This window comes from Oryx dammah, unplaced genomic scaffold (assembly GCF_014754425.2).
Source record: "Oryx dammah isolate SB20612 unplaced genomic scaffold, SCBI_Odam_1.1 HiC_scaffold_9, whole genome shotgun sequence".
Lineage (NCBI taxonomy): Eukaryota > Metazoa > Chordata > Mammalia > Artiodactyla > Bovidae > Oryx > Oryx dammah.
In genome coordinates, this window is record NW_024070193.1 from 59663660 (window position 1) to 59675436 (window position 11777).

General features: G+C 44.9%; 1 protein-coding gene across 1 annotated transcript in view; it reads left to right on the plus strand.

Moving 5' to 3' along the window:
* LANCL2 (LanC like 2) overlaps positions 1-5097 on the plus strand; it is a 98823-nt gene extending 93726 nt beyond the window's left edge. The window contains exon 9 of the mRNA XM_040246360.1: positions 2481-5097. Within this exon, the coding sequence (XP_040102294.1) occupies positions 2481-2596 (116 nt within the window). The 3' untranslated portion in view covers positions 2597-5097. The remainder of the gene's footprint in view (positions 1-2480) is intronic.
* The last annotated feature ends 6680 nt before the right edge of the window (positions 5098-11777 follow it).

An 11777-nucleotide genomic window follows, 5' to 3' on the forward strand; every position in this document is an offset into this window, starting at 1 on the left:
GACCTGCATACAGATTTCTCAAGAGGCAGGTCAGTTGGTCTGGTATTCCCATCTCTCTCAGAATTTTCCACAGTTTATTGTGATCCACACAATCAAAGGCTTTGGCATAGTCAATAAAGCAGAAATAGATGTTTGTCTGGAACTCTCTTGCTTTTTCCATGATCCAGCGGATGTTGGCAATTTGATCTCTGGTTCCTCTGCCTTTTCTAAAACCAGCTTGAACATCAGGAAGTTCACGGCTCACGTATTGCTGAAGCCTGGCTTGGAGAATTTTGAGCATTACTTTACTAGCATGTGAGATGAGTGCAATTGTGCGGTAGTTTGAGCATTCTTTGACATTGCCTTTCTTTGGGATTGGAATGAAAACTGACCTTTTCCAGTCCTGTGGCCACTGCTGAGTTTTCTACATTTGCTGGCATATTGAGTGCAGCACTTTCACAGCATCATCTTTCAGGATTTGAAATAGCTCAACTGGAATTTCATCACCTCCACTATCTTTGTTCGTAGTGATGCTTTCTAAGGCCCACTTGACTTCACATTCCAGGATGTCTGGCTCTAGGTGAGTGATCACACCATCGTGATTATCTGGGTCGTGAAGATCTTTTTTGCACAGTTCTTCTGTGTATTCTTGCCACCTCTTAATATCTTCTGCTTCTGTTAGGTCCATACCATTTCTGTCCTTTGTGGAGCCCATCTTTGCATGAAATGTTCCCTTGGTATCTCTAATTTTCTTGAAGAGATCTCTAGTCTTTCTCATTCTGTTCTTTTCCTCTATTTCTTTGCGCTGATCACTGAAGAAGGCTTTCTTATCTTTTCTTTCTATTCTTTGGAATTCTGCATTCAGATGCTTATATCTTTCCTTTTCTCCTTTGCTTTTCACTTCTCTTCTTTTCACAGCTATTTGTAAGGCCTCCCCAGACAGCCATTTTACTTTTTTGCATTTCTTTTCCATGGGGATGGTCTTGATCCTTGTCTCCTGTACAATGTCACGAACCTCATTCCATAGTTCATCAGGCACTCTGTCTATCAGATCTAGGCCCTTAAATCTATTTCTCACTTACACTGTATAATCATAAGGGATTTGATTTAGGTCATACCTGAATGGTCTAGTGGTTTTCCTTACTTTTTATACTGTCACTGTCTGGTTTTGCTATCTGGGCAATACTGGGCCTACTAAATTGATATTTTTCTCTGTTTTCTGTAATAGATTGTATGTTAATTGGTAGAAGAATTCTGATTTAACTGTTTGGTAACATTCTTCCACAAAACCTTCCTAGCGTACAGATTTCTTTTTCAAGAGTCTTAGATTTATGAATTTAATTTAATAGTTTACCAGGCTGTAAATTATCTATTTCATATTCAGTGAGTTTTATTAGTTTGCATTTTTAAGATATTGCTCCATTTTACCTGTGGGGTCAAATTTATGTGCATAAAATTTTGGTAGTATCCCTTCATTATCTTTTTGATATTTTGAATTATCTGTAGTGATATGCCATGTTTTATTTCTGCTATTGATAATATTTTAATCATATAATAGACAAGTGAGCAAAATTAGCATATTTGTCATTATCTTTTGCCAAAAAGATCTCTTTTAGTATTCACAGATTTTATAATGAAAAAATGTTTCTCAGGAAAAAAATTTTCATCATGTCATAAAAATGAGTTCTTTCAGATGTAACAGAATAACCTGTCTCTCTCTCTGTGTGTGTGTGTGTGTGTCTGTGTGTGTGTGTGTGTGTAGAAATAACAGAATAATAGATATCACCTTAACTGTAAATGAAGTTAATTCAGGTTCATAAATTCAAGTTTATTAATGGCAAATTCAAAGCCCCAGTGGGTAAAAATCTTTGAATGTTCCCTGCCCAGAGGCTGGGAAGCTCTCAAATTCTTCTGGATCCTGTGCCTGACAAATGCCTGGCAAGAGACACCAATAACTTGGTTCTAGTCAGATGATGAGTGGCTGTGTGGAGGCCACGAGGCTGGCAGGGCCCCCAGCGCTTGGGCCCCTTTCTGCAGGAGTTCCCTCCAACCAAGGGTTCCTTTGGGTAGGCTGCTGAGTTATTGTAGTGATTGGCGGTGGGGATTTTAACCAAGCAAGTAAAGTTTGTTCTAACTAATATTTTTAAAACCTAAGGAAAATATAAAATGCAGCTTTACATTTGAAATAAAAACATAAAGACTCTGAGAGGAAGTTTACATGTTGGAATATCACAATAGCAATGCCCTTAACTTTTTTGTTAGCAGTTCTATGAAATCACCATAAAGTGTCAAGATGCAAGATTTAAAAATAAGATAGTGAAGAAAACCTGCTATGTGCTAATATAAGAATTTTCCATTTGTGTATGTGAAGTTATTTTTAAAGTCCTCACTACCTTTCCCCACATCCTTACAGCCCCAGTAAAGGCAGTGATTAAGGTCACTTGGCTCGGGACCCCACCACACACTGTTTTTTTCATGATGGATCACGTTTCTCGTTGCAGGCATGGCTGGCACTGTTCACTTCCTGTCTGACATCCTGGCCCCAGAGGCATCACGGTTTCCAGCATTTGAACTCAGCTCTTTCCAGAGGGATACAAAGGTTCAAAAAGACTACTAAGAGACCTGACTGGACCTGAAGCCACCAGGTTGCTTAGTGCCTGACCCAGAGCCAACTGGGAATCCTGAAGGCGGGAGAAGGAGAAGCAGACGTCTTCCTAGACCCCCTGTGTCAGAGTGTGGTGACAGCCGTCCCGTCAGCATTCTGTAACAGTGCCCCCTCACTGGTGTGAAATATGACTTCCGCACGTCCAGCCCTCTGTTGTGTGTGCATGACTCTCGGTGTTTGCTGTCGTAGGTGCAGGTTGTTCTAAACAGAAGCCCTTCTCTGTCCATGAGCCCGAGCTGGCTGTGCATGAGGGCACACGGCAGCCACTTCTCTGTACATACTATTTAAAGTGAGGTGTTTTCTGTATTGACAAACAAGGAAATAGGCAGGTGGTGTCTCTTATGTAACAAAATTCTCCACAGTGATGTCCCAGTGGTAAAACTTCCCAGCGTTTTCTGCGTGTGCCTTTCAGATGAGCATGAGAGAAAGACCACTCCAAAAATGAAAAAAATAAAATAGGGTTGCTGAAGTCGGGGGTGGAGAGCCTTTCCACCAGATAGTCAACTGTGCACTCTCTGTGTGTTGTGATCTTAGTGTTTATAAGAAGCTAAAGGGGGTGCATTCCAGCATTGTCCCCTGTTGGGACTCCCATTCTCAGACTTGGTGTGTGAAGTTCTAGACCCTCCTCAATCCAAGGCAGCCTGTACCCTGAGGAGTGGACCCGTGACACCGGGGACATTTGGGGGAGGCTTTTCATGGCCACATTGTAAATCAAGTAGCAGCGGCTGAGGGCTGGCAACTCTCTGTTCAGTGTATGTTATTAAAACAGACTGCACCTCAATTCTGTCAGCATTATAACTTAGTGCTGTAAGTTCAGTGGATACAATTCCAGGTAGGTTATTCCCGTGTCCCTCCACTTAAACTTTTTTCAAAATTTAGTAAGTTACCAAAGTACAAATTTGGGGTGAACATAGTCCTTATTTTTGTCTATTATTCAGGTGATAGAAATCTAACATTTGGTGAAATGTATTAAGCATAAAGTACTAGTCTGCATATATGCATATGGAAACAGTTCTAACCAAGAAAATTACACTGTCTGTCTGACGTTTTTTGTTTTAAAACTGGGCATTAGCTTGGATTAGCATACCCTCATGGTATTTTTACCATAGATCTGTCTTTAGAAGAATTTTGTTGTCATGGTCTGAATAGTCTGAGACTTCCTACAGACTTCCGCTTATGGGCTAAGGCCTGATCATAGAAGACAAGGTAGATCCATCTGGTCCTTGTCTACAAAGGGTTGTCAGATGTTTGTCAGCCCTGGTTTCCACTCCTTTCATAAAGGAAGAAGAAGAATGTCCACGTAGAAGAGAGATTCCTTTGCACATGTACAGTTCTTGGGATGCCAAGCCTTGTTTGTGGGGCTAACATCCTAACATGTGCCCTTTGGTTTCTAAACGATGCCTCATGCGTTTCTTCATTTTCTGACACTCATTTCTGTGTCATGACTGTTTTTTAAGTTAATTTGATGACTTCCATAGGTATAAATCCTCATGATTGTATATTCTAACCAGCTTCGTGGGTCTCCTCATGTGCTTCTCAGGCAGCCCAGTTTCCCAGGACCCACAGGTGGGACTGGAGTGGGTTGGGCTGTCGTCAGAAAAGCTCCCTTGACGTCAGGCAACATGCACCATTCCCACCTCAGCCAGACCTCAGTGGCAGCCCTCCAGGCCTGGGCACGGAGTTATATCCAGGCTGGCTCATTTCCCAGGGGAGGCCAGAGCAGCAGCACGGGAATCACCCCACTTGGCAAGAGGGAGCCGCTCGTGGAAACCCTGGTTCTGGCCATGTCTCCTGACCAGAAGCAGTGAGGGTGACCCTTATTACCTGGGCATCTTGCCTTGTGTGTTCAGCTTGCTTCTGCCGAACACACTGAGGGGAGATAGAGCCCTTGTGAGGTGAATGGAGGCGATGTTACCTACAGGGCTTGTTTAGAAGCCTGCTTACCTGCCGCATGTGTTAGCACAGTGCAGTCTGTGACTCCTGGTGGTGACACAGGCTCCAGTCCCCCGAAGAAAGAGAACACCCACCACTGAGGTAGTGGTCCTGAGAGTGTGTGAATTTGGATTTCAGAGCACTTCAGTGATTTCTTAGATTTGTTCGTTTTCTCCAAAATGTGTCTAAGCTTTTAAAATAATGTGTATGCACAATTCCATTTTAAAATTTGAAAGAGAAAAAGTTGATGTCCACAAAAAGTGCGTGGGGTACTCTAGTTCAGTACTTAGTAAAAACGGTTTTGTTGTGACACTTGTGGGGTCTTCCTCTGTTCTCTCCTCTCTGCCTTCAAGAGCAATGGTTGGGAGCCTTGATCACCACTGTGAAGGTTGCCTTCCTCATAGAACATGTGGCGACTGCTTGTGTTGTGATGTCCTAGATAGCTCACTAGAATAATAGCTTTCTTTTTTGACTCCAAGGCCCTCCAGAACCTGGGTAATGCTAAGAGAAGCCTATGTTGAGCTTGCATGAACAGTCAACAGCGTATCGGGATCATGGCATGGCTAGTGCAGTTATGGCATGGCTGGGGGGGAGGGGGTCACTGCATGCCTGGGGGTGGGCACTGTACTCATTACTATTTTCCAGTGAGGAAGCTGATGGCCTGCCATTGGTCACAGCTGAAATGAGGGATAGTTCTTGCCCGTGGCCAAACCTGTGAGTTGTACTCAGCACTTTCTCTCCTGTGTGCCCAATACAGAAGGTGAGAAAGTGAAGCCTGAGAGAAGCCCTGTCGTCTCTCCCCAGCTTCTGGGCCCCTCGAACCATTCAGTGCAGTCTCAAACTATTCTTAACTTTGTGAGGCAATCTACAGCTGTTATTTCATTTGCTAAATTCACAAAAGCAATACTCAGGTGTGAAGCCCAGGTTCCCTAAATGTTTTTATAGACTGCCTTTACTCTGTCCCAGTCTCTTTGCTGAAGTTTAAAAAGGGCCCTTCCAAGTCTGAATTTTTCCACATCACGTCTGGAGGAGAGCCAGGTGTCATTTCCAGCATGACTGTGACCGCGATTCCTGTCACCCTTCTGTCGCACTGGCCAGTGGCCCTGGCAGGCTGTGCTGCACCACTGTTTTTCCTGATCAGAGGAAGATTGCAGGCTCCTTCAAAGCCCCTGCTCCTTGGAGATAGGTCTCTGGATCATGGGGGCTATAAAGATGTCCAGTCTGCATCCCAAGTGCCACTGCCACCCCCTTCCTTCTCCAGCTTGGAGGTGGGAGGTTCAGTTCCTCCCAGCAAATGTTTGGGTCACACGTGCTGCATGCCTGGCCTCGTGCTCATTGCTGACAGTGAACTGCTAACCCGCCTCTTGCAGCTCACCATCTCTGTTGAGCACCTGCGGGAAGTGAGCAGGCTGGAGCTCAGGCTCAGTGCTCGCCCTCCTTTGGCAGGACCTTGGACAGCCCCTCGGTGTGTGGGCGGGGCTTGTGGTCTGAGTGCACTTCCTGGTCCCAGCAGGAGGGGACCACAGGTAAGCTGACCAGGTCAGTCTTGCAGTGTGATGCCTCTGGCGTGAGGTTAGGCTGGTCCTTGTCATCCATTACCCTGTGGAATGGAAGTCAAGAGCACAGACTGTGGAATCTGGATGTGTGGGATCTGGGCTCTGCTACTTGTATGAATTTGGACAAGGAATTTCCTCCTGAGCTTTTCTGTGTAACCAGGATAACCTTATTTGGTTAGTGGGAGAATTAGAATGAAACAACAAGTGGAGGAAGCACCTAGCACATGAGAGTGCTCTGTGATGGGGTAGATGAAGGAGTGGGTGTGGTGCTTTTGTGTGGAGAAATGGGCTCACTCTCCTGAGTAAAAATGAAAATCCAGATCTGTCCAGCTCCCAGATCCCAAGCCTCTCCTCAGTCCCTTTCAGCCTGCTGTTTGTGTACACTGCAGGTGCCTGCTGCACGATGGTCCTCTGAGGGGAAGAGTTGCCACAGGGGCAAGGAGGAGCCAAACCACGACTTCAGGCTTTCACCAAACCAAAAAGTTCAGAGGCTGCGTTTTCTGTTTCTCTGGCCTGTTCTTTGTTTAATGGCCCTGGAGATCTTCCTGCTTCTGTACCAGGTAGATTCTTGTGGCTATCATGGGGTCATCCCACAGACGCAGTCCTGGTCGTGTGTTAATGGGGACCCTACCTCATTCCTTAAAGTATCGTTCATGAGAGAATAAAACATGTACCAAAGTGGCATAATCCTAAATCTACCCATAATCGTATAAATAACCCCCACAGTCCCAAGAACTGAGGAGGCCTGCTTTTCAAACCATTTCCTCAGGGAGGCCATAGGGAAGTTATCAAGAACTTTATGCTTGACTGCAGAACTCTGAAAGGGAGGGTTGTGAACAGGGACAGACTTGCTCCCAGAGTCTCGCCAGTATCAAGGAGGACCACACTCCCTGCAGCTGAACAGAAAGTTCTGAGACCTTTTCTGCCTGAAGGATGTCATTGTTCTGACGCTTAAATCATAGATTGCTTAGAGAATTCTGCATTGGAAGCCACTTTCCTCTTGAAATTTCAAGGTATCATATGGACTTCTAGTTTGCAGTGTTACCTCTGAGAACCTCAAAGTCACAGTGATTCTTGTTTCTTTGTGTTCAGTCTTGTGTTTTGATGTGATTACTTTGCAAGTTGTAGAATTTTTCTCTCTGTCATGATAATGAGCTTAGTCTTGGATTCTTGTTAGGCCCTTCCAACCTAGAAACTCTATTTCAAGTCTAAGAAATTTTCTAATACTTTCTTTTTAAAAAATTTACTTTTTTTTTTTTTGCTTTTTCTCCTCTGCCTTTTGCTTTCTTAGAGATTGCAACTTCATTTTCAAAGCCTTCTATTGTGTCTTTATTTCCAGGTGTTTTTCTTGTCCTTAGTATATCTTTTGTGTATGTCTTCTTATTTCTTATTGCAGTATCTTATCTCTTTGAGGATGTTAGTTTATTCAGCACATGGTCGTCATGTGCTTATTCAGTGCCATACATTTTTCTAGGCACTTGGAATCCATCAATGATCAAAAGTCAAAAAAAAATCTCATCTTGTGGAGTTTGTGGTATAGCAGAGAGACAGTAAGTCTAGATAAGCAAATTTTCTCCTATGTTGTAAGATATTAAGTAATAATAGGATATAATAAAGCAAGAGACTGACATGGTAGAGAGAACACAACATTACTGTTTTAAGCAGGATGGTCAGAGTGAGACTAGAGACAGTGACAGCCAAGACTTGAAGTTCATGGAGTTGGCCAGACGAGTGTCTGGAAAAAGCATCAGACAGATGGTGTGCCCTGCTCAAGAGCAGAGACAGGACAGTGGGGAGGGAAGGCCATTCTAAAGACTCTTGACTTTTACTCTGGGTGAAGCACAGAGTCACTTGAGGGTTTGTGCAAAGGAAGGATGATACCTAATTTATGTGTTGACTCCTGAGAAAATGCCAGGAGGATGCAAGGAAACCAGAAGGCTGGTCCAGGAGAGAAACAATGTGGCTAGGCAAGAATGATGGGACTCTCAGTTCAGTTCAGTTCAGTCCCTCAGTCGTGTCCAACTCTTTGCGACCCCATGGACTGCAGCAGGCCAGACCTCCCTGTTTATCACCAACTTCTGGAATTTACTCAAACTAGTGTCCATCGAGTTGGTGATGCCAACCAACCATCTCATCCTTTGTCATCCCCTTCTCCTCCTGCCCTCAATATTTCCCAGCATCAGGGTCTTTCGAAATGAGTCAGTTCTTCACATCAGGCGGCCAAAGTTTTGGAGTTTCAGCTTCAGCATCAGTCCTTAGAATATTCAGGACTGATTTCCTTTAGGATGCAGTCCAAGGGACTCTCAAGAGTCTTCTCCAACACCACAGTTCAAAAGCATCAATTCTTTGACGCTAAGCTTTCTTTGTAGTCCAACTCTCACATCCATACATGACCACTGGAAAAACCATAATCATGACGGACTAGACTAGACGGACCTTTGTTGGCAAAGTAACATCTCTGCTTTTTAATATGCTGTCTAGGTTGGTCATAACTTTTCTCCCAAGGAGTAAGTGTCTTTTAATTTCATGGCTGCAGTCACCATCTGTAGTGATTTGGGAGCCCAAGAAAATAAAGTCAGCCACAGTTTCCACTGTTTCCCCATCTATTTACTATGAACTGATGGGACCAGATGCCATGATCTTAGTTTTAGTTAGCTTAGTTGAGCTTTAAGCCAACTTTTTCACTCTCCTCTTTCACTTTCATTGAGAGGCTCTTCAGTTCTTCTTCACTTTCTGCCATAAGGGTGGTGTCATCTGCATATCTTAGATTATTGATATTTCTCCCGGCAATCTTGATTCCAGCTTGTGCTTCTTCCAGCCCAACGTTTCTCATGATGTACTCTGCATAGAAGTTAAATAAGCAGGGTGACAATATACAGCCTTGATGTACTCCTTTTCCTATTTGGAACCAGTCTGTTTTTCCATGTCCAGTTCTAACTGTTGCTTTGTGACCTGCATACAGATTTCTCAAGAGGCAGATCAGTTGGTCTGGTATTCCCATCTCTAAGAATTTTCCACAGTTTATTGTGATCCACATAGTCAAAGGCTTTCTCATAGTCAATAAAGCAGAAATAGATGTTTTTCTGGAACTGTCTTGCTTTTTCCATGATCCAGCGGATGTTGACAGTTTGATCTCTGGTTCTTCTGCCTTTTCTAAAACCAGCTTGAACATCTGGAAGTTCACAGTTCATGTATTGCTGAATCCTGGCTTGGAGAATTTGGGGCATTACTTTACTAGCATGTGAGATGAGTGCAGTTGTGTGGTAGTTTGAGCATTCTTTGGCATTGCCTTTCTTTGGGATTGGAGTGAAAACTGACCTTTTCCAGTCCTGTGGCCACTGCTGAGTTTTCCAAATTTGCTGGCATATTGAGTGCAGCACTTTCACAGCATCACCTTTTAGGATTTGAGATAGCTCAAGTGGAATTGGATCACTTCCACTAGCTTTGTTCTCTAGATATGTCCTAGAGCCAGTAGGATTCCTGACAGCCAGGTCCAGAGCATGGAAGAGCCAGCAGAATTGGAGTGCCTACGCCTTGGAAAGGATGTTGCCTGCAGCTTAGATGTGCAAGAAGCTACTGGGGGGATCAGAGTCTGCTTAGGCATGTGGAGTGTGAGGTAGCCTGACTGCTGGAGTTGGGAGGGAGATCTGGGAGGGAACTGTCACTTTGGAGTCATTTGCATATTGATTATTTACACCTAAGAGCTGGATGAGCTCACCCAGAAGGTGAGGATAAAGGGAACAGGGAAAGCACAGCCTACAGCTTTAAGAATCCAAAGGAGTTTGCTCCAGCAAAGGAGGATAAGAAGAGGTCACTGGATAGGGGTCTGTGTTCCTGGAGCCACTGAGGAAAATGCAGTGTGCAGCAGAGTGACTGGCTCTTTCAGATGATCCTGATAAGTGAAAACCTCAGAACTGGCCATTGCATTCATCACCCCGAGGTCCTTAATGAATTGGGGAGCAGAACGGACAACACTAAAGGGGTTTTGTTGCAAAAGAGAGGAAAGAAATGGGGCCATAGTTTTCAAGAGAAATAGGATCAAGAAAAAAACTTTTTTATTCAGAAAAATAACAGCATGTTTGTAAATTAGTCTGATCCAATGAGGGCTTCTTTTAAAAGTGATGCAGAACAGAAAGGGATATTTGTGGAGTGATGACTTCAGGTAGGCAGAGGAGATTGGAGCTGGCATCAGGTGGCTGCTCAGCCCGAGGAGCCTGTGGGTAACAGATGGGTGCAGAGTCAGAGGGTGGGTGGTGGCGGGGGGAGCTTGGAAGTCCTCTGGCTTCTTCGCTTGTCTTGGTGAAGTGAGAAGTGAGGCAGCATCTGCTGAGTGAAGATGGAAGAAGATGAGGTGTGGGATGTGAGGAGAGGAGAGAAAGTGTGAATGTTGCCCAGAAGAGTGGGAAAGGGGAGGAGGGGCTCAGACTTCACTCAGCAGTTCCAGGAGCAGTTTGTTAGGACATGGATTGCTGGGATTGTCTGATTTAGTAGGGCTGGGGTATGACCTGAGAATTCGTTTTCTGGCAACTGCCAGGCTGAGCCTCCCTGGGGACCCCATTCTCCTCTTGGTTGCTTCTGAAGGACCAGTCTGGATGTGCTGCGATGTGTCAGCAGGAGGGGAAGAGCAGTTTTTCCAGCCATGTCCCACTTGGTTTTTAGTTTATCTGAATTACTTTTCCTGTTTGTTGGCTTTAGTTTCTATCTTTCATATTAGAAGGTTGGTCTACTAGTTTTATGCTGCAGAAGCTGATTGGAAATTCTGGTCCGAGTGGTGTTGAGTGGCTTGGATCATGCAGTTGGGGAAGCGCTGGGATCAGTGTCTGGGATCCATCAGTCCCTGCTGAGCAGCCCCCCAGTGAGGAAGAACGGACAACGACCCTCTCTGATGGTACTGCAACCATGACCTTGCTCTCCTATCCTCTGAGTCAAAGGTCAAAACTCCATGTAGAAAAGAAGGCTCCAGTTTGTCTCAGGAAGGGGAGGAGCCCACTGCTGGGCAGGTAGGGAGGCATCATGGTATCTGGGGGCCCAGCCTCTTCCCCGCCCTCCAGATGCCCTGGTGCTGCTGAGATGCCTGCAGTGTGCAGGGTCTGGGCAGCTGCCAGAGGGCTCTGCCCTTCTTGATGTGGGCTGGGGGCTTCCTCAGGATGAGGCTGTTTCCTCCCCCTTGACTTCATGCTCTTTGGGTATCAGCTGGGCACAGGCTGCTCGCTGACTCTGGGAGGGCCCAAATGCTCAGACCACAGCTCCTCTCCCCAGCTCCCCAGTGAGTTTGCAGGGCCTGGCATGGCCCAATGCTTTTGAGCTCACGAGAGTGTTCAGGGACTATTCCTGAGCTATACTGAGCACTACCCCATGCCATAATCACCACACCTGGAGCAGAACTGAAATGTCCCATTAATGCACCAGCCTTTTTACCGCCACGAGTAGGTGTAGGGTGTAGTGAGGGGTGGGTGCTGTTTGTGCCCAGATTGTTTGTGGAAGTTTCCTCACCTTGAATGGTCTTACTAACATTTTATTTTTGATTTTGTCCCATATAGAAAACCATTTTATTTTTGTCAAATAGAAAAATACATAATGGAAAAATGTTAAGCGTTTGTAAAACACCATAGTTTCTCAGTTATTTTACCATCACAAATATTTGC